This window comes from Heliangelus exortis, chromosome 3 (assembly GCF_036169615.1).
Source record: "Heliangelus exortis chromosome 3, bHelExo1.hap1, whole genome shotgun sequence".
NCBI classification, from domain to species: Eukaryota; Metazoa; Chordata; class Aves; order Apodiformes; family Trochilidae; genus Heliangelus; species Heliangelus exortis.
The window spans coordinates 13,795,068-13,817,930 of record NC_092424.1 but is presented as its reverse complement, the minus strand read 5'-3'; the positions used below and the strand labels follow the sequence as shown (position 1 = coordinate 13,817,930).

Genomic DNA, 22,863 nt, shown 5'->3' with positions numbered 1-22,863 from the left:
TGTGTCCCCTAAACTGGGGCTGGGAAGAGCAAGTCCTGGAGAAGCTCTCAGGTCCCTGTGGGCTGAGCGCAGGCTCTACCCACTGGGTTATGTGAGGGAGGGAGGTGTTTGATGGAGTGCAGGTGGTTGGAGACTCTCAGCTCACAATGACATTTGTTTGCTGCTTTGCTGGGCTGTAAAAAACCATGGGTCCAGCTACAAGAATGGTAAGCAGCATCCTGCCTGCCTGCCTCCCCCTGCCTACAGAGGGCAGGAGGTCTCCAGGATGTGTGTGGAAACTGAGGACCTGGTCACTATTAGGCTGAGGATCTGGACTGAAGACAAGCAAGACCATGGCACAGCAGGTTAGAGGCAGCAGAGAACCAGCTCCTAGCCTGGTCCTGTTGTCAGATCTCCTGTGAATTGCCACAGTGACCCCTGTGCTGGCCATGGGCAGGTGCTGTTCAGCACAGTGATGTGGTGGGCTGGCACACAGGGGCAGAGCAAAATGTTTGAGTATGGGAAAGGGATGTGATTGAGCAAGAGCCTACAGTGAAACAGAGATCAAGTTGGCAAAAAGCCTAAGAACTCCCAATTCTTGTATTTTAAATGCTAGCCTCTGAACTCTCCCTCTACTCTCTCTGACTGCATGTTGGATGGGCTTTTGTTTTTCTGAGATAGCATAAATTTAATGTTATGGAGCATGGAGATTTTTCTCCTCCCTGCTTTGAATTCCTTAAACCACATCCTGTTGTCCATGCACAGAAAGTCTGCTACTGGCACATTCTCTGAGGGAATTTGACATGCAAAGGGGTGTCAGGATTTTGTTCCATACACACAGCATCAAAGATAGAAGTCTTGTATCATTCATCTTTCTGTGCCAACACTTTTTCTAATTAGACCATGGATCAAATGAGCAAAGGAGCTCAAGCATAGCTCCACTGCAAGTCTGCTCCTGCCATATCACCATCTGCTCTCTGTATACACAGACAGGTGGGGATGTGCTGGAGAGAAGGAGCTGTAGCTGTAGCCTCCTGCCATTGCCCCCTTAGCACTCACAGTCCTCATCACAAGGCAGATATGACTCTACCATTGCCCTTTAACCCATAGCCTGCATGCCCCAGCTTCCCTGACCCAACACATTCCCCCCAGCTAAAGAGTCCAGCCACATGTCCCCTTTGCCTATTTTACAGTACAGAGTACAGTATTGTTGCTTCTTTGCTGGGCCATTACCTTCAGCCCCAAATTCATATGCACGCCAGACAGGTCAGGTAGCAATGGATCATAGATCAATTTTGCAACTAACTTTGCAATGTCAGGGGATAATGTGTCAAGCCCACCCTCATTTGATGGTAGTTTAGGAGGTCAGAGGTGGAAATGTGTTTGTTTGTTTGATTTTTTTTAAATCCACAGTAAAATCCCGAGAAAATTCCCCATAGCCACACACAGGTAATTTTGCTATAGGGGAAACATTGTCAATCAAAACTTATCATATTGCTGTTTATATCTCCAGAAAGTCCCAGCATTAGCCAGAAACTGGAGGATTTTATTTCCCTGATCCCTATCACTACAGTTTCCCTACTGTAGTGAAGCAGAGAGTGTCCCATAGCATTCAGCCAACCTACAGCACAGCACTGAACGTGTTTGGTGCCTCTCTAGGGTCACTGGGGATGCCTTGTGAGTGGAGGCAAGATAGTGGTTCTTTCCAAACTCTGACCAAGACTCTGTTTTCCCACTGTTGATGAGCTCTCTGAACCCTCCCACTCTGAAGTTTCTGAAGCTGTGGCTGCAGAAAGGGTTCCATGCAAGGACCCTGTGACTGGACACAGGTGACCCTGCACACCAAGCTGAGATCACCTATGAAGTTCTCTGCAATCAGGAGTGGAAAGCAGCCAAAAGATTTTAATTGTCTTGCTCCACATATGTTAATGTATGAAGCGTCATTTGAGACTGTGAAAGAGTAATTACATCCTCTCATGGAATGAAGACAACTTAAATTCCTAGAAATTATGAATACCAGCTGATGTTATTTCTCTGTCTCTCTCTGTGCCACAGTTATTTTTCCACCCTGTGCTTTCTAGCTCTTGGAGCACTAACATTCCCCCACAACACTGTAACTGAGCCTACCAGCCTGGCACTGACTACTGTTCATTAACATAATTTAAATGAGAGAGGGAGAGAGACCTGTGCTTGTTGCAGGGATTATGAACAGTAACAGATTCTTTCTGGGGACTGTCGTTCGCTCCTGGGATTTGTCTGCACTAAGCTCTGGGCTTTTAGTTCATGAGCAGTGGTGTTAAGACTAAGCCACACTTAAGAAGGTGCTCAGAGCCTCTTTTAGAAAGGTAAAAAGCTCTTTTCCCTCTGACCTGGTTTTAGCCCTCACAGGGGGTCTGCAGGTGAGTCCTCCAGGTTATGCAAGGTCTGAGTCCTATCCACACCGTGTATCTCTTTGCATCCACTGGGCATCTCTTGCCATGATTCAGCTTCTTCTTATCTAACTCTTATCTTTCCTGCAGCTGAAATGCCATGGGAATTTCCATGGGGGCTTTCAGTGCCGGATTCCCAGTTGGATGCCAAACCTAAATGAGCTGGAGACAGGATTTGTCCTGGAGAGCTGACCTCCTGAGATTGCCCATGCTAGACCAGGGATCCTGCAGGAGTGCAGCAGGGAGCTGCAGTGAGACCAGGCTGTGTGCAAGCCTGCGGCCAACCCAGCTCCTGTTTGTGGATCCTAACACCCTTCTGTGCCCATCCCACAGAGCTCTGCTGCATTTGGCACAACGTCCCCTCTTTCAGCCTGAAGCATCATCGTCCCTTTGCTTTCTAGCCACTCTGGCTGCCCACCTTCCATGCAAGCTGTGTAAACTGAGCTGTGCCTCAGCCTTTCCCCACCCCACTGCCTCACAGAGAGCTTTTGATACCCATGTTCCTGCCCTTGCAGACCCTGCCTCCCTCCCAGTGCTGCCTGTGCTGCTTTTTCTGGATCTACACTGCTATTCAGTGCAACAGTGAAGTCCCCATCCCATGGAAACTGAGAGAAGACCTTTTCATGTTTTGAGAAAGTAACATTTAAAGGCATCCCTTGGGCTTCTCTATCTGGCAGCCCAGCTGGTGCTCTTTTGTGTGAGTGCCACTCTTTTGAAATGCCAGCTCTGGTCTTAAAGGCAGCCAGCAGAAGGTACAGCCTGCTCTCCTTGTAATTGATTCCTCATCACTTGTCACTGGCCTTTATTCTCCCTTTTGATTGGGAAGAAGGAATAATACAGATTACAAGACAAATGCGAAGATTGCCTTGTATGGACAGAGGTAACAATGGGATTGCTTGTGTTCTGAGATTTCTCTTGTGTTTGTCAGCTGGAGAGATTTAGCAGGAGATAGACGTCCTGTCTTTGGGTGTGCCTCACCAGCAGCTGCCCTTAGGAAGTGTCAGACACATCTGATGGGGGAGGTAGGGAAGGGGCGACAGTGACAGAAATAGGTAACAAAACTGGCCAGCTGGCTTTGGTCTCTGTTAGAGGAAAGTAGGCATGGTTGTAGTACAAAACCAAGCAAAAGGGGTGGCTGCAACAGCTGGTGCTGGAGAACATCCCAGATGGACCTTTCATGTCTCCACTGATGGAGGTATGTGGGTTGGAGAGGAGATCTTGCTTCGGTTCTTCTTCAGCTTGTGACCACTGGAAATACAGGGCTCAGACACTTCTGTTCCCTTTGTGTCTTCTTGCTTAGGTCTTGTAAAATGTTTATTAAGTTCTGAGTTTCCCTGTAAGTGATTGAGGGTTGTTATCCTTCTTGATTGTCACCGTTGTATCATGTCAGCAGACAAAAGCAGGTAAAAGCCATTTGCTAGGGATCACATGTCAAGTCAGTTCACTGCTGATAAGATCCCTCACACATGTGTGGATCATGCATTGTCCACCTCCTGCAAAGGATTTGTGTGTGTAGTCAGTGCTCTAGGAGAGGGACCTTACAAACATCTGGTGGCTGGTTTGGGCTGAACTTGTATGACATGGTGAAAGCTACACAGAGAGTGAATACAGTTAATAAGATGTGACATGGGTATTGGTAGGTTTCATGGAGGTGGGTGTAGGCAAGTGCAAATTCACCAGAGGTCAGGAACTACAGATGTCAATGTCTATATAGTCTCCACCTCCATTTTTAGCCTGAGACTTAGTCTACTGATTTTAATGACTGTAAGTAGGATCCTGGAACAGCATTTGATTTTAAAGCAGTGGGCTGAACCCAAAGCTGTCCCTTTGGAAAATACAAAGCCCTGCAGCACTTGTTCCATCACACAGTGGCTTTTGGGTTGAGACTGAAAAATGGACATAAAGAAGCTCTGAGCAATTGGAAAGATGACTTGGAGCTGTCTGTAGTCCAGGACTGCAACGTTTTATGTCTCTGCCTGGAGCTCAGATCTGAAAGTTCATTTTCAAGTTCCTCCATCACAGGCTACAAGCCCTTAAACTTGACTGGCAGCCTGTGGCATGGTAGAAGGGAACAATGTAGAAGACCCAAACGATCTTTAACATCTACCACGCTGTGGACCCAGTTGAGGTGAGGTTGAGGCTTCATCCCTGTTTATTTTGAAGTTCTGGAGCCTCTGCCATGCCATGTGCCAGAAGCACACTCCCAGAAACAGCATTAGTGGGGAAGGAAGGTGGTGTGTTTCTTTTCCAGCCTCAGGGAGGGTCTGTAACTTAGGAGGGACTGTGGGTAGGGCTGTGAGATCTGAGTCCCCTTGACAACTCTGATTTCTAAGATAGTCCTCGGAATGGTGTGTGGCTGTTTGGACCTTCAGTTTTCCATGTTTAGACAGTGGTGGTGACACACTGCATATTGTGGGCAGGTAAATGAGTTTCCTTTCCAGTTGCAAACCATTTGGAGAATGCTTGCTCATATTCAGTATTGTTTTGTCAGGGAATTCGGGGGCAAAAAGACTGAAACTCTTTTCCTGATGCTGCAAGGACAGATTGCTGTCAGGCATGATATGCTCAGGCTTGGTTTGGGTTTAGGCCAGGCATTCACAGCCAGTGCTTTGGGGGCACTAATTTGCATTCCAGATGCTTCTCTGGGTCTCTTTCTGTCTTGCCTTCACTTTTTTCCTAGGGCATCAAAGTTCATTTGCTGCCTGATTTGTCCCAGTGCTTGCTGCTCAGCCATGCTTTTGTACAGCAGATCCTAACAGCAAGTCCCCAAATGAGGGTAGAAGACACATCAGTTATTTTTAATCCTGGCCTGCTAGCAGCTTCATATTTGTTCTTCATTCACTCTGAATCCCTCACTCAACCAGCTCTGGTGTCTGTAATTAGCTGCTCTGAACACACTCCTGTTGATATGTGGGGTTTCATGTGTGGGCCATCAGTTTGGCCAAAGGCCTCCATGAGGAATCCTTCTTAGAAAGACTTCCCCTCACAGGAATCTCCTGAGGGCAGGGAGTGCACCAAGAAACCAGCAGCTCAAAGCTGGTTCTGCTGGAGGCTCCCATAGTGACTTCTCTTGTCCTTCGCCCTGTGTTTCCAGGAGGAAGAGCCCTCTGTCTCCCCAAGGTTGTATATTGCCAATTGGTCACAAAACAGAAAGAAACAAGTTATTTCACTCTTTGTCTTGGGTTGTGGTGTGTATCCCAATCTGGGCACCACCAGGGAACTGGATATGCTCTCCCTGTCCCATCAGTCCTTCCTCTAGTTTTCTCAGCTAGCCTTAGTGCTAACACTACTGAATGGTTAAAGGCAATAACATGCCCTGCTGGCCTCAGTTCACTAAATTATACACATATTTCATTCTTTTAACCTTTTCTTGTAAGTCAGCCACTCAGAATCTAAACAGTTCATCATCCTTATTATGCATCTTTGAACTCCCTGTGATGGATCTCTCGCTTTCTGACAGTGAGGCTCTTGACGGGGATACTTTCAGGTCCCTGTCCTTCACACAGTGCTCCCAAGGTTGATGTGCCAAGAATTAATTTCAGGGGATCACGCAGGAGGAAGTTAATATAGGAAAGTCTCTTTCCCTTATCTCTTTCCCTGATCTCCCACTGCTGACCCCTCAGAAGGGCATACCCGGCTGGGAATACAGCATCCCATAGCACAAGAGTGACTAGGGACATATGAGTAAGGGTTATTTTTGCTTCTCTGCTCTCAGGTGTAATATGTCTGTGTATGGAGACCAGAAACATTGAAGAGCAACACTGTGACTGGAGTTGTAATTGATTTTTTATTCCCAGCTGAATTGAAAAAAAAAAAAAAGAGAAAGAAAGTGTTGCAGGTCAACCCTGAGTGAATATTTAAAAATGTTTTTTCACTGAAGCAAAACAAGGGAAAAAAGTCAGCTGAGGGATTTTACTAAAAAGGGGCTTCAGGAAGACTAACTGAGATGGTTTAATTTAGGGGTTGAGGATAGGGGCTGTGACACTGTTTTCAAAGCAAGAACTGGAAACACCTACAAGAGACTTGTTAGCTTTGGTTTTTGTTTAGTGGCAGACAAAATCTTTTGGGAATTGCTTTGTTTGAAAGAACTTGAAGTCCACCAGGAGCAGAAGTGTGTCCAAGAGGAGGCTGCTGTTAGCCCTTGCCCCCCCAGCTCTTTGAAGGGCAGTTTCAAAGATAATGGAGCAAATATCAGTCCTATTAGACAATTTAATAGGGAACAATGGCCACAGCTGGTAGTGCTGGGCATTCATATTGGGCATTAGGAAATGTAGATTTCCTTGGGGGATTTCAAGACTCAGGCAAAGCTGTTCTGCCTTCATGTAGAGCTGGAGACAGCTTCAAGCAAGAGGTTGAATCAGATGCCTCTGAAGGTCCCTTGCAGTTAGCATTTCTGCCACCTTCTTGTGCCATCTGAGCTGTGCTCAGACTGTTTTCCTCGTCCTGTTCTCTCTGTCTTCATCTGGGTCTGTGTCCTTCCTTGGATAGCCCAGATGGCCAGTGGGACTTACCTGTCAACCTTGGAGAAAACTGGGTCCCTCCAGAGGTTCCTGCTGAGGCTCTGCAGGCTGTCCCTGGGCCAGCTGGAGCATAGGGCCATGGCTTGAGGCAGAGCCCCAGAGCTATGCCTGGGGCCAGCCCAGCAGTCAAGGTTTTTCTCTTGCAGGCTCCTTGAACTTGCTGGTCCGTGTGCGGAACAAGAGAGCCATCGACACCCAAGTCTGGTCACTCAGTGGCAACAGAGGGAACATGTGGCAGCAAGCACATGTGCCCATCAACCCACCTGGACCCTTCCAGGTAAGTCAGGTCCACAGCCAAGGAGCCACCTGTCCTGTCCATGCTGTGGGCTGTAGGAGACTTCCCAGCAGATATCTGCCTCTGTGGCACAGGGCCCCCAGCGTCACCGGGGCAAGGCAAGAGCCTGGTGGATGCACAGAAGGCAAATCAACTCCTCTCTGGAGCCATCCAGGGTCATTATGTGCCAACATCAGTGTCAGACTATAAATTTTCTGATTACTGCATGTCTGGAAACAGATTGTCAAAGAGCTCCTTCTGGTACCAGGTCTGTGTGACAAGTCTCTTGGTGTTGAGCACCTGGGCCTGTTGAGCTGACCTGTTGGTGTAAGGTGACTGAGTGTTAGAGATTTCTGCTAGCATGTTCTGCAAGAGCCCACCCCCACTGTCCCCCTGGTTAAGGACTTTAGGAGAGCTTGAGGATATGGTCTGGGCACTTAGTATCTGCTCATCCAGTCATTATCCATACCCAGGAAGTGGACTGCTTTGTTGCTGGATGTTTTATTGCTGATGGTTTTGCCCAACATGTTGCTTTGCTGTGGTAGGCTTGTTTCTGAGAGCTGGGTCTGTGCAGGCAGGTACATTTTGGCAGTGTGGAAAAATGCCCAGGGTGCTTTTAGGTACTTGAAAATACTATATAAGAATTTAGTTACTCTTGTGAATGCTGTTCAGCATTGGTTCATTGGTTGGTTGGTGCAGGATATGCTCATGTGTTATTCTGCAGACACTCAGCACAGAGGGATTGGTCCTCTGAGCAGTGGGGTCCAGCTCCCCAGATCCTGTGAGTACTGGAGAAACAGTAAAGAATCTGAGGGACCTGTTAAGATCTGGACTGTGTCCTGCTCACTTCTGCAGAGCTCCACAGCGTGGGAAGGGTCCTCCACAACTGCAGCCTCACACTGGGCTCTATCCCCTGCTCTGCTTGCAGATCATCTTTGAAGGTGTCCGGGGAACAAGCTATGAGGGGGACATTGCCATCGACGATGTCACTCTGAAAAAGGGGGACTGTCCAAGGAAGCCAATTGGACCAAATAAGGGTGAGTGTCTGCATGCCTCAGGAGAAAACAAGTCAGTGGGAAAGCATATATGAATGCATGTGTTAGGGATGCACAGCTGATTTCAGAGCACATTGACATGTTGGTGGGACTCAACAAGGTGGCTGACTCCATCAGCAGAAGTCAGCAGAGGGACTATCAGACCCTAGAATTTGTTCTTTACTGTTGTGAGTTAGCAAGAGCACAGAGGAACAACCAGATCCTGTAGGGACTGTGTTGCCAAACACCAGTATGCTTAGGACCAGTATGCACCAGTATGATGGGTTGGAGGTGTCATCCCCAAGCAGCTAAAGTCATCTCCAATATCTCATTTCCTGGTATGGGAGCTTTGGGAAGGGAAAGATTCTGCAGCTTTTAATTGCCTCTGCAGCATTAAGTCAGTCCTTTTCCAAGAGAAAGAATCTGTCTTTTGGGGCCTGGAGGCAGGGAGGGCTGGACTTCTTCTCATTATCCTCCGAGCAGAGGCACAGCCAGGCAGGGTATTGCACATGCAGGGTGGAACCAAGCTACCTGGGCTGGAAATCACCTTTCTCCAAATTCTGAGTGCTTGGGCTAAATCCCACCAGTCCCTTTCCAGTTTATCCACATCATTCTGGTGCCAGCGTTGCAGAAATGGAGACAGTCTCACTCTCTTTAAGGTGCACTATGAGTTGAAGCCACAGCCAGGTGCATAAGCAGTACACAGCAATTAGTCCTTGGGTGGGAATCAGGAATCAGTGGTGTGCCTTGTGCCTCAGCCCCCCTTTGTCCCTGGTAACATGCCACAGGGGGGCAAGAGAGCAGATGTTCAGAGTTAGCAAAGCAGAGGCAGACAGGCACTTGTGAGCAAGGTTCAATTTGTCTTACTTATTTTTGAAGGCAAAAAAACTTTGCTGAGGAAGAGTCACTTTCAGCCATTTTCTTAATGCCAAAGGTGAAGGGGGAAGCAAAACATCAGAAAGTCAGAACACCTTAAAATTTCAAAATTTCAGGTACAGTTAAAGGTCTGTTTCAGCCTAGGATGGCCAAACCAAAACACAAGGAGAATCCTTTGTTTTACTCAAGTTCAGTGTTCTATGGAAGAAAGGAGGGTTGCATTACAAAAATAACTAAGATCCAAATTTTTCTCCCAAGTTGGAAAAGAAATAATTTTGGGAAGCCTTCAGAATATCCAGCGACGATTACAAAGAGCTTCCAGTATATCTGGGAGCTGCTTCGTGGTTTGGGGTGGGAGGAGAGGGTGAGCACTGGTGACTTGTTTGATGAGGCCTGGATCTGTCCCATCACTAACTCTTCTTCTCTCTTTTTCTCTCTTTTCGGGTGGCAGCGGTTGCTCTTCCAGGAAGTGGTGTCCCAGCCCTGCACAGCCCTTGTCTTTCTGGCCCATTGACTTTCTTCCTTTACGTGCTGCTCAGATGATGGCAAGCGAGCGCTCCTGTCTTCGGACCAAGACATTCCTGCTCCTTTCCTACTCAGCCACCTCTGCTCCTCTTCCTCCCCTCCTCACTGGCACACCAAAGTGTCCATATGTTACCAAAGACTGACAGGCATGACCACGCAAAGGGATCTGGTTCAGAACTGGAGCACTCCTTGAGGAAGTCGTAATGTCTAGAAAAATTTAAAAATAAAGACAATTTTTTTTACAAGCACGTGCACGAGAGAAGGGAGAGTGAGAGAGAGAGAGAGGAAGGAAAGAAACAGAAACACACAGAAAAGTAGGAATGAAAGATAAAACTGGAATGAAGAAATGTGAAGAGCAAATGAAGGAGGGAAAAACCACCCCCATTTTTCCTTGGGAATGTCGGACAGGGCTTCCTCAGGGAAGTGGGAACTTGTTTTAAAACAAACAAACAAAAATATATTAAAGCACAAATTTCTACCAGAACAGGTACCTTCTTTACTGCAGAGCCCGCAGCCTAGTGGATGATGTACCACAGTACTCCCCTTGTCTCCCCATATTTTCCCAGTGGCTGGGGCTGCCCTGCACTGGCTGCAGCTGCCTGGAGTAACTCCAGCCTCAACCATGGGACAGCGGTCACCCCACGTGCTGGTGGCCAGAGCACCTTGTTCACATTGCATGTGTTTCAGTATATCTATCCATCCATCCATCCATCCATCAATCCATCTTCATCTTCCAGGCTCTCATGTATTTAATTGTCCCCTGTGTGGTTTTCTTTGGCCTTTTCCCCACTGCTTTATGCTTCTCACATGCCAGCCTGAAGAAGATGGAGCTGGAATGGACCCATCATATGGACCACACTGAGTGGTAGAGAAGTCCCAGCTGGACCTGGCTGCAACGTTGGCCTCTGAGCATCTCTTTATATCTCTCTCAGCACACTTGCTGGGTGGAGTAACTGTGAGAGCAGGTCTGAGCTGATGACAGAAAGGTGTCTCTGTGGGGGGAGGGATGGGGTGGGACAGGATGAGATGAGATGAGATGAGATGGAATGGGAAGGGGGGAGCAGCTGCACATTGGCTTCCCCCTGTGTGAATGCTGGGATGACAGTCACCTCAGCCCTAAGCCCAGGCTTGTTTCTCTGTCTCTCATTCACCTATTTATTTTTGTCTTTTATTGCACTGCTTAACTTCCCCTGCCTCAAGCTTTTTGGTTTATGGGGGGAATCAGGTGTTTTCAATGTTCTTCAGCCAGACAGTGGGGTCTCATGCCCATGACCCAGCTCCTGGGCCAGCAGTTCAGGCAGCTCCAGTCCTACCCTCTCAGCTCCTGAGGCCTTTTAGTGTGCACAGTGTGTTACCTGCAGAGTGGGTGATGTGTGGAAACAGCATCACTGCTCGGGGAGAGGTGGCTGAGTTCTGTCAGCACATGCAGTCTCCCAGGCACACAACTTCCACTGAAGTTGTGAGCAGAGGGGCTGAAAGGGGGGGCAGGCATGAAAGTGCCCCAAGAAGGATGGAGGCCGGAAGCTTGACCCAAAAGAGGGGCTTGTGCTGAACTGTGGCTTTGTTTTGCCAGTGGGGAACAGGGGAACAGGGATGGGAGTAACTCACCTTTTTCCTGCTGGTATCATGGAAGGGTGAAGCTGGTGTCTCTCTCTGCTGCAGAGCTGCAGCAGCTCTGGCCAGACCTCAAGGTGGGAGCTCTCTGTTCCAGGCGAATCCCCAGGAGAAGAGTCTGCCCTGCACTGGCCAAGTGGGAGCTTTGATGGCCTTGCTGCAACTGAAGCAGCTCTGGGCATGACTTATCTTCCTGCACAGGGCAGGGTTAGCCCCACAGGACTGGCAGCTGAGGTCTACTAGCCCATGCTCTGGCAGTTCGATTAAGTGGGAAGTTTCCCTCTAAGGGGCACCTTATCCAAACCTCCTATCTGGAGCACCAGAGGTGTACAATGAGATAGCTCTGTCTCAGGAGTCCCCAGTACCCATGGCTCCTTACCCATTCTTGATTAATACATGAGCTGCTCTGAGACAGCTCTGTTTGTCTAAAATCACCTGAATTTATTATCTGCCTCCTGCATTGCTCAGCTTCCAGCAACAGCTGGTGCCTCATTCCCTTCACTGGCAGAGGGGCAAAGCTCTTATTTAACTCCCAAGAGATCCAGTTTGAAGTCTGGAATCACTCTCTAGCTCCTGGAAGGGCATTTGTCTACACTCATGTTCCCCAGCCAGTATGAGAGAGAGAAAGGACATCAGCGTTGAGGGACCAGGGGACCTCCTTCATAGGAGGTGTCACAAGTCAGTGAGAGATGATGATACAGGTCTCCCTTGCTCCTGTTTTTTTTCTCCACTTCCAAAAATGAGAACTGTGTCTTCTCTGCCTGTAGTCCTCCCTCCAGAGCCCAGACCTTGATCACAGTGATATTTCACCAGGAGACCTGGGGCTGTCTCCCAGAGCCAGGTAGTGTTGTGGAACACTGTGGGTGCCAACAGCAATTCTGCTTCTTGCTGTCTGTTGCCATTTTTATGGGCATCCAGTGCCACCATTATCTTTTAGCTGAGTTCTTTCAGCCCTGTGCTCTTCCTTTCCTCCATGCTTGTTGGAGACTAGAAGTCATCACCCCACTCCTGATAAGAGTCCACTTTTGCTCCTAGGAGCAAGGCTGTGCTTTCCAGAGGCCCTTGAGTGCTTCATCTGACCTTCAGCAACAAAACATTTGTGCTATGTTGCTGGTTCCACAGGTTTTCTGCTGGGCAGAAGGTGGAGACAGAAGCATTTCCCCATTGGTAAGAGACAGGCAACCATCTCACCTTCTGGGCTCTGAGGCCCTTGTGGCTGCTTAGCCAGAGTTGCACAAGCATGTTTTGGTGAGGTTTGGTGGGCAGCAGAGGTGCTGTGGGGCTGGGGAGATGCAGCCTGAAGGTTCAGGATCATGGACAAAGCATTATCCGTGAGGCAAGTGTCACCATATTTTTAGAAAGGAACAGTGGAAAGGAGGGTGTCTGTGCCCTCCTGCTAACTCCTGCAAACATGGATGTAAGTGCCTCACCAAGCTGAGCCACTGCACGGGTGTCGAGAAGCCCATTGGTGGCAGTGGGTTCAGGGCAAAGCAAGCAATTCATTCAAGCCAGAGGTGAAGCCTTCTCCTTCTCCTTCTGTCAGGAATGGGCGCATCTGCTTCAGTCCAAGTCTCAGGGAGCCCCTTCCTCCTTAGACCTCTGCTTCTTTACCTCTGGCTGCAATGCAGCTGGTGGTGAGTTTGGGGAAAAGTCATTAACCCAAGTGCCTCAACTCATCAGAAGTACCAAGGATGAAAGGAAGGATCTCATCTCCCTGGCAGAGGTACTGAGACAGTGTAGCAGGGGAAGGAGGCACTTTAGCAGCAGGGATGAGAAGCTGTGCAGTGGTGGGGTTGGGAGTCAGTGCCCCTCATCTCTGAGGGCAGTGGTATTTGGTATTTGATATTTGTGGTTTACTACCCTATGACTGAGGGGACAATTCTCCTTGTGGTGGTAACACATCCAGGTGAGATAGGAAGCCATGCTCCTTACCCCTTGCAGTTAAAGATCCCTTCACAGTTTTTACAGTGTTCTGGCTAAATTACAGTCCTTAACTTTAATTACAGTCTGTCTCCTTGAATATCTGCTGCAGTCCAAACATTATGTTTCTCTTCCTGATTCTTTATGTTGCTCCGTGCCTATTAAGGAGCTGCTTTTTTCCACTCCAGCAGTGGCTGCATTTCAGTGATGGTGGAGATTATTCCTGTACATGGTATGGAAGTCCCTGCAGAGGAAGAGTGCAATATAAATTTAAGAGACTGCTTTTATTTACAAGGAGACCTCTGCTTGGTAGTTGTAGAAATACATTAGGAACAATGCTGTGTGGGTGTTAGCCGATATATACTCAATTTCTTTTTCTTTTTTTTCAGGGTATAAAGCAGAAAATACGTGAGTGTGCAGGCTCCTGGGTATAAGTTGTAGATATTAGAAGCAGTGAATGCTACCATGTAGTTACAAGTGAGGCTTACAAAGAAACTTTCATTTTAAACCTCTTTTTGTAGTCATTCATTGTATTCTGAAAAATACACTTTTTTATTATAATTTTCCACAGTTCAGTGCGAGTCCCGTTAACAGGTCATCAACAGGATTTTAATCCATGGCTTTTAACTATATGAACATCCATTCCTGCCGTGTGTTCTGAAAAGCAATTCTGGCTGGTAACAGTAATAGACTATTTTTCTTCCACATAGATCAACCACTGGAAAGCCATGGAGCTAATATGTTTCATTTGATGTGGAGTTAAGTAATTTGGAACGCCTGAGCGCGGCTCTTCCCAGCTGCCCAGGAGTGAAAAAGTGTTTCATCTATATGAAAAACTTTGCATAGTGCAGGAACTGTTGGGAAACTTCTCAAGTGAAGGGCTGTGATTGGCATGCATGCAGAGCTGCCCAGCAGAGCTGTGCCAGCGTGCTGCCTGGAGAGCAGCTGTCACAGCAGCAACACGGAGCCCTTCTGGGAAGGAGCTTTCTACTGGGAGGAAACAGGGCAGCAATCAGGGAAAAAGTAGGGGGGGGTGTTTCAGATGTTTAGGCTGGTAAATTTCTTGCAAAAATAATTTATGGATATATGAATGAGTGTGGTAAAGGTGCTACAAATTGTATTTTATTCCCTGCTGCTATTCAAAATATGAGAATTTAATTTTTTTCTACACGAAACCCTGTGGGTGCGCTACTCCAGAACGATGTGAAAATGCTTTTGTACCAAAGGGAGAGCAGGGTCTGGATTCCTCCTCCTCAGCTCATCCCTATTACTCTGTGCCAAGGAAAGCACCCTGCTTTTGGGTTGGTGCCCTGCATTTCTCAGCCTGGGAGAAGCAGTCAGCGAGAGCATCAAGCAGCACCCTGAGCCTTGTCTCCAGTATGAAGTGGTCCCTGTGCCAGGCACTGGCAGGAGCAAGTCCTGCTCCCTTCTATCTCTCTGTGAGGCTGAGGCAGGGACTTTTACCTGTGGGAATAGCCAGGGCTCCTTCACAATGCCCTGAGGTACACCACCTGGCCCAGGCAGTGAAAGGCAGAGAAGCCAGAGCATTTTCCCTCTCTAGATGGAGTAAATGGTGTTATCTCACCCCTCTCAACAAGACAAACTTTTGCCTTAAAGCAGAGAGCTCAGGGACTTGCTGCTTCAGGGTGTTGCCATTTCAGTCCCCTTCATCTGTCAGAACCATGCAGATATATCCATCCTTCTCTGGAAATGCCGCAGCACCCCTTTGCCTCTTGGGTACCTTTGGACAGCTGAAGAGTGGGCACAGAGAGGCAAATCACCATGGGCTCTGCACCTCTATATACTGGGTGTGATGGGACACCGTACCACAGCACCAAGTGATACCCAGGATTGCATCTGGAGAGCAGAACCCTGCTTTTTGTTAGGGACAAAATGTTGCATTGTGAGTATGAGTATCTCCTGTGCATAAGAGAGGCTCTCTCATTCTCCTGGCTTTGGCAGAGACCAGTTTTAGTCCTTCTTTTTGCTAAGCTGCCCCAGGGGGTTTGTCTTTTCCAGGCTGTCCTCAAAGAGAGTGCACCCCTCTTTGCAGGGACACCAAGTGTGCAGCAGTAGGACCCCGTGGAGGCTGCAGGGGAAGCCAGATGTTGCCACCATCTATATTTGCTTTGGCCCTACTGTTAACTACTCATCCCACTCAGCCTGGAAAGTCATTTAATGCAGACAAAAGGCATTTGCAGAAAAACAAGTACTGAAGAGCTCTCAAAATTGCATTTTAACAGGACTCAATTTACACTCCATGGTAATAACTGGCGGCTGGTGGTTTCCAGCAGGGAGCTGAATTGCCCCAGTGCACTCAGCATACCAAATGATAGCTGTGGTATATACGTGTGTATATATATGTATATATTTTTTCAGTATTCTCTTGGTAGTAAGACACATGCTAATTTGGCTCACCATCTGCAATGACCTAGCCCACCATGGGGTGATTCTGGGGTCTTCTGGTGGCTACTTGCAGCCTGGTATGATGACATCAAACCAGAGACAGCTACTTGTGCCCTAGAGGCCTCAGACATCCTAAGGAGTATTGCTGAACACCTTCATCCAGGGACACGTTCACCCAATCTGCCTTTCCAGAGCAAAGCAATGCAGCCTGCAGGGAGCTGTAGTTTCAAGGACACCTCTTGCCTGTGGAAGAGCAGTGCCATCCCACTCCATTTTGGCTGAAAAAACTGTGTGCCTGACATCTAGACCCTGGGTTGGGCATGAGGTCCGTGCTTAGTTGCCTTGCCAGAAAGCATCCTTCCTCAAAAGGTGCAAGAGATCCAGGGTCCAACATAAATTTAGTGAGTCTCAGTGTGTCCATGCGTGTCCATTGCAGGGAAAGGGGGGGCTGGGTCCCACTGATAACTGCCTCTGGCACTTGTTACACCCCATATCACCTGGATCTGCTCTGCCACCTCCTCCATCTTGCCCCCCCAGAGCCTGAGGGGATGGCAGGGCTGCCTGAGAGGTGGTGATGGAGTGGGAAGACAGGAGCACTTTGGGGCATGTGTTGGCTTCATCAGAGAACCATGTTATATCCTGGCTTCCTCAGGACAAAAGAGGCCTTGCAACAGCCCCATGGTTGGCTGAGAGGATGGGACAGAGCATATTCCTCTTGAAAAGGAGAGAGAAAAGATGAGTTCCATGCTGCATTGCCCTTCATGTCACTGGTGTCAGGCAGTGGTCTGTGACCTGCAGCTGCTCAGATGCTGAGTGGGAGACTAAATAAAAGCCCTGAGGCCAGCTTTCCCAGCCCGTGCCAGTGAAATCTGCCGATCCAGCTCCAGAGCCTCAGCACATCTGTGCGTGAAGAAGCCAAGCAGCTCGCTGTGCCCACTCAAAAATCTCTTGGGGACGCTGCAAAGGGAGGTGCAGCACTCGGGTCGCAGCACACAAGCTCTGCCTTTTGCTTTGCTGCCTTTCGTGGTCAAGGTTTTCCAGCAGGGGGCACAGAACATGGGAAGGGGAAAGACGTCTCTGCTGGCAGCTCTTAAAAAGGCAGAGCCGGGTGAACAGATAGCTTTGTAGAGAGCTGTGAAAGTCTGAGGTAAACACCAATTTTCATATGGATTTTGGATGACCTATAAACATTTTGCTCCCATGGAAGGAGGCAAGATTTTGTGCTTCCACTAACTGTTATCCTAAAGGGGGTTTGGCTCTGAATTCTTGGCTTACAGTGGGATTTTTACTCCCAGGTTGGCCTCAACCCAGCATAACACAGGGGAAGCTGGACAGCCCTCACACGGGGCTGGTACGCCCAGCAGTGCCGGGCCCCGAAGTTCACAGCAGTGTCTGTGATTTATGTTGTAACAGCCAGGTTCTTGCCTGGAGCATTGAGCCAAGTGAAGGGTACCTGGCTGCCCTACCACCCTGCACATGCATATGTCCTGTCTACCAGCCAGTGGGAAGATGAGAGCACCAGTCCTGCTGCTGCTGCTGCTATCCAATGGAGCATCTGCTTGGGCTGAGGGAGCTGGGCTCCTGTCCTAATGTTCAGGCAGCAATGTGGCTTTCAGTTGTGTAAAACCAAGCTGTTATCATGGGGAGTTACTCCTACACATGCAAAACTTGCAAAACTATGGTGTGCCTCAGATCACTAGCTAATCAAATGCAGGCCCTGGGTAGGAGCTGGAACATACCAGGTGTCAGCAGTCCTGCTCAGCCACTGTGAGTGATTCTTTCGCCCTGGGGTCTTAGAGCTGCTCAGGGCATGGGCTGAGCCCAAACCAGCTAAAAGTGAGTGCAGCTCCATTTCCCTGTCTGCATGGCAGCCTCTGCAGTCAGACACCACTGGTTTTCATTTGGTAACTGTGATCTATAATGCAGCACTGAGATGAAACTCCCTCCAGGTGTTATTTGCACTGTGTATGTCGGATGCTGGTGAGGTGTTTATTTTGGCAGCTTGTAAAGGGATCAGAGATGGAAACCAAGGTGTTACAACTGCCAGCAGTGCAACAGGGAGGAAACAGGACTTGAAAGCCTCTTTTGGAGGCAGCAATGGTGGCCATCCCCCACCATTCCCTTCTCCCACTGTCCTCACTCTGAGCACCCTTCAAGGTGGAGGCATTTGGTATGTCTTGTCCCACTGGGTCTCAAGAACCAGCTACAAGTATAATAGCCAGGAGAGGCCATGGCAGCATGGTCAGTTCAGACAGTGCCTGAATTGTGGAGGGAGGAGAAAAACAGTTTTTTTGTTTCTTTGAAATTCCATAAGAATTGACTGGGGTCAGTATTTTAGGTCTTTTGTATGGGTGGCAGCAGGTACCACACAGAGGCTGAGCATCAAGGGATGTGTGAGCACTGGAGGTTTCCCTGGGAAAATTCAGGAAAATTCAGGAAAATTCAGATGGGGGAAGGTGTCAAGAGACTGGGACCAAAGGGGCTTTCATGTGCATTTATTTGGTTGTTTCCTGGAGGTCCTGATATATAACATCCCGGAAGAAGAAGACTCAGAGTTTGCTGGAGGTGACCTTTTCCTCTCATCAACCCTTGATGTTTGTCCTTCTGTGCTGTCCAGCTTCAGCTCCTCAGTGCTTGACTGATGTTACTGGTGGCATCCACACCAGGTAAAGTGGCTTAGTGTCAGTGCTTTCAAATGGATGATGTTGATCTGTTTTCCCAGTTCTTGGGATTTACCATCTCAACGCAGTGGGCTTCACAACATGCATTCATCTCTCAGGACATTCCCCAAAAGCTGTGGATGCTACAGATACATGGCTCTTCTCTGTGGTTTTGGTCACAGTCCTTGCCCAACAGCCTGGAGATGATCTCTAATCTCTAGATGGGATGGAAAATTTGTTGTCAACATGGTTTTGCTTTGGTCTTTTTTCTCAACCAGAACTATCCTGCCTGTATCACAACACAGAGTGGAGAAAGGTGACTGTCACCCAACATACAACTGTCTCATGGGGAAGCAACTGTGGCATCTCCTGCCTTTGGCCACTCTGTACTTATCCTCACCAAGTGTTTTGTTTCCAGCCTGGAGAGATCAGCAGCAGACTTCATCAATGGATCCCACAGAAGAGGATCACACCAAAATCCCAACCTCAGCTTGCGAGGAGCAGGGAGAACCAGCTCAGGCCCAATGGTGAGCCACTTCACTGGGATCCAGACCATGACACCCTCATGCTTCCAGGTCACCAAGGCCAGTAGAAAGTCTCCGCCCCAGAAAGGAGCTACACACAGACTGTGTGTATCTGGGGATACTGTGGAGGATAAGGGGGTCCTCTGGTGTCTTCTTTCTTTTTCCATCAGTCTCCTGGGTGGGGTCCCTGGGACAGAGTCCTCTTCTCTACCCACCCCCCTCATCACCACTACGTCTTGTCCCTTCCTGCTCCACATCCCATAAGGTGCCATCACTGTCATGAAGTGGAGCTAGGACCCTCTTGCTACCATGATACCAAGCTGTCCACAACGTTAAAAGCACAAAACACAAAGGGACTGAACTGAACCTTTTAAACAGGGTGAGATGTTTTGTAAGTGTTGCCTCATCCACCCCACCCCCCAACCCTGACGCACCCACCATGTAACCTATAGACTCTCAACGTGGATTGTTTCATGCAAATAAAGCTGCAGTACTCAAGAGGGTGAGCCTGTGTGTCCCTCTGTGCTGGGGCTGGGATGAGGAGCTGCAGCCACTGCAGCTCCCAGTGGCTGGGCAAGGAGGAGCTGGTATTGTGCCTAACAGTGAGGTACATGAGAGTGTCTCACCCTTGGGTCTTTCCAAAACATCTGGTCAGGTTCCTGAGGAGGGCTTCTCATTTTGGCTTGAACTCAACCATGGTGGCTGTGCATAAGCACATGTCACAGGCAGGCTTGGGGCACTTAGTGAGCCTTGTGAAGGGAGCATGGGGTGGGTGGCTCAGAGCCCTTCCCTGGTGTGCCCTTGCCCAGCACTGCTGGCAAACCTCTTTACCAAACTTCTCCTTCCCACCCCAGGCTTGCAGCTATAGAAGGTTGCTGGTTTCTGCTACTGCTAAGCAAAGGTGATCCTCTTCTGTCCCTGCTCTTGAGTTCCCCTGCAAGGACAGGAGATGGAGCAGCAGCAGGTGTTGAACAAGTGGCAGTGGTGGGATGTTAGTGTGGCACTGGGTCCCCTTGTCCAGGCCCTCCTCTCCAACCCACGGTCTGCAGCATGAGTCCAGCTACTCCACAGACCTGTCAGGAAATGGGCAGTGCCAGCCATAGTCAACGTGATGGCTAAGATGTTCTTGGATGAAGGTGTCTTCTCTGTGCAGTGAGATCTGCAGGGCTACTCAGCAAGGGCCTAAGGAAAAATTGCCTCTTACCAGCACTGGATGAGAACTGGATCTGAGCAGCAAACATAGTTTTGTGCTACATGCAACAAGCTGCAGCTGTTGGCTGAAGCTCCACAGAGCCCTGACTCTGGGCCAGTGGGTCACACAACCTACAGCTGTACTCTGCTTCTGCTGGTGTTAACGATGCTGAGTCAGTGGCATCTTGGGCTGCCTGGGGAAAGCTTGGGAAAGGGCTCAAAGCAATGCAAAAGTGTCCTCCAAGCTGACCCAGTATTTCTGCCTCTTGTCCTTCTCTCACAGCAAGCAGTTGTGAAATCCAGTGGCAACGAGGATGGCTGATTCCTTCAGGGGAAAGTAATCACACCTAGTAAATGCTCTCTTTCTTCTGTCACATAATGAAAAATAACTGCTTTAGATGGGAGGCAGGAGGGAGCTGGGTAGTGGAATTACTGTGGAGCTTCAGATCTTAAAGGTGGGAAGTACTGTTAAACAAATATATGTATGCAGCATACATATATTTATGTGTATATATGCATGCACATCTCTGTTGCTCCTGCACAAATTCACAGATCACAGAATCATAAAATTATTGAGACTGGAAAAGACCTCTGAGATCATCAAGTCCAGCCTATGACCTAACAAACCACATCAGCCTTCTGGGCCACCTGGGCACACTGCTGGCTCATGTTCAACTGGTTGTCAACCACTACTCCCAGGTCCCTCTCTGCTGGGCTGCTCTCCAGCCATATTTCCCCAGTCTGTTGTGCTGCATGGGGTTATTGTGGCCAAAGTGTAGGACCCTGCACTTGGTCTTGTTGAACTTCGTACCATTCAGCTCACCCTTGTCATGAATATGTTGAGACACAGTCCTCAAGTCCTTCCTCCTTCAGCACATACACATCAGAAGAGCTCCGAGGCTGGGCAGGGGCTGGGCAGGAAAGCAGCTGGGATTCCCAGGAGCCTGGATTCATTTCTTGCACAGTCTGTAGGATAGATGAGGCAGGAGGAACAGTCAGAGAAGGAAGGTTGTTAAATATCACACAGAGAGCTGGAGTTTGCTCCAGTCACTGATCTTTTTTTCTGTCACTTTGTATTTTTGTGACTAGTTGTTAATTCCACCTATATGGAATATGCCAACACTATGGATATGCCAAGACTAGTGTCTGCTTTGCAGAAACACATTTTTCAGTGTGTTGTCAGCATACATAGTCTAAAAAAATGGGCTATGGCTCGCTCAAACCAGGCACCACCATTGAGAATTACCTCTGATAACCCAGATTTTACTCTTTAGTTTGTGTCTATTCCTTATACCCCATCTGTGGTCATTCTCACAACCTACACACTAATATATTCTTGATCTCTGTATTGCAATTCTTCCCTGAGGGAGAAGAGGATGTGCTGGCAGATCAGAAACTAGACTGAGGTCCAGGCTGTTTGTGCAAGGTGCTCTGTACTATTATTGATTGTACAGTTGCTACAGCTCAGCCCCTCCTGTGTGCACTGCAGGACAGCAATATCACCTCCAACAGTAGAAGCAATACTAATGTTTTTTAAACTTGGTCACTAGGAATGCCCACCAAAAAGGCCACGAGGGAGCAGGCCATTTTTGTCTTTGACTCGGTGATTTGATGCTGTGCAATAAATAAAGCCAGGAGCCAGACACTGAGTGATGAAAATCAAAAGGAGTATTGACTGCATGCCCAAGTGAGGAGAGCCCCTCACATGAAACCTGCAGAAACACTTGTTGTGTGGTCATTAAGGAGAAGACTGTAATGCAGATACAGAGGGATGCTTGACTGCTCTTGAGTGGGCTGCAGGCTGGCTGAGCAGAGGAGCACTGGCTTTGCACCATCACACATGATTTGTTGGCATGCTCATGATCCCTGCAGGGCTGCCCTGGTACCTGGTGCTTAGCACAGGCTATTTCCTGATGTGTCAACATTTGAATTCAACTCTCATTGTCTCTCGTCCTCCCTGAGCAGGCAGCAGAGGAGAGGTGATGCTCTTCCAGGTGGGGAGCCAGCAGCATCTTGGAGGAAGGCTTGAGGATCACAACTGGGTAAAGATATGGCTGAGGAGGTGCTTCTGGGGAGCGTGGAAAGCCACAGAGCACGGAGATGGGATGGGAGGGACCAGGTTTGGGTGAACAACCATGATTGGCAAGGGGAGGATAGGAACAGCTTGTGTGGTTCCTTGCCAGGTATCAGGAGATGGATATGGGGGTAAGGAATGGAGGGAGGAGATGCAGCTCTGATCTGTGCAAGGTTGTGCCTCAGCAAAGGCAGGTGCAGGGCACCTTCAAGGAGGTGCATGTGTAAAGGCAGGGAAGGCTGCACTGGGTATGATACACACATGCACGGGACTGTGCATACATGTGAGAGCTGAGTGGGAAATCATTTCAGAATATCCTTTAGATCTTTTTTCTCTCTCTGCTCAAGTTCCCAAGCAGTCCTGTCTGGCCATGAGTCTGTGGCAGTTTCCCAGAGAGGAAGAGAATACTTATTATGAGCCAAAACTGCAGAAAACGCAACAATCTGGATTTTAAACATTCTGATCCTGTTATTTTAACAAGACCAGAGGAAAAAAAAATAAATGGTGCTGATGGGAGAGGAAGATCTATGGGCTTGTGTGACAAGGCCAGGATTTATAAGCAGAACGAAGTGACCTAAAAAGCAGAGAAGATTTAGAGATACAGACTGCAGCTACAGCCTACCACAATAGCAACCCATCAGCTCATGTGAGCCCCAGAGTAGAGCAGGGCCATGAGTCTGGCTGGGAAAGTCTTGACCCTCAGCTCTGTGTGCAGGGGAAGATGTGTTGGATTAGATCATGTTTGGGTATTTGGTGATGGAGGGGGCACCTCCCTCCAGCTGCCTTTCTCCACACAGTTATATTCTTTCATTGTGCAGTCCCTTATACCTGCCACAC

The 22,863-nt window shown here is 48.6% G+C and overlaps 1 protein-coding gene and 1 long non-coding RNA gene across 3 annotated transcripts in view; both read left to right on the top strand.

Annotated features, from left to right (window-relative positions):
- MDGA1 (MAM domain containing glycosylphosphatidylinositol anchor 1) overlaps positions 1-10,121 on the top strand; it is a 142,064-nt gene extending 131,943 nt beyond the window's left edge. For both annotated transcript variants that reach the window (XM_071739355.1, XM_071739354.1), the window contains exons 16-18: positions 7,075-7,205; positions 8,131-8,239; positions 9,564-10,121. In XM_071739355.1, coding sequence (XP_071595456.1) covers positions 7,075-7,205; positions 8,131-8,239; positions 9,564-9,655 — 332 coding nt within the window. In that variant the 3' untranslated portion in view covers positions 9,656-10,121. The remainder of the gene's footprint in view (positions 1-7,074; positions 7,206-8,130; positions 8,240-9,563) is intronic.
- Positions 10,122-18,031: 7,910 nt separating this feature from the next.
- Positions 18,032-19,259, top strand: LOC139795491 (uncharacterized). Its single transcript, XR_011725514.1, has 2 exons — positions 18,032-18,243; positions 18,656-19,259. It is a non-coding gene; the product is annotated as an uncharacterized lncRNA (long non-coding RNA).
- Positions 19,260-22,863: the final 3,604 nt, after the last annotated feature.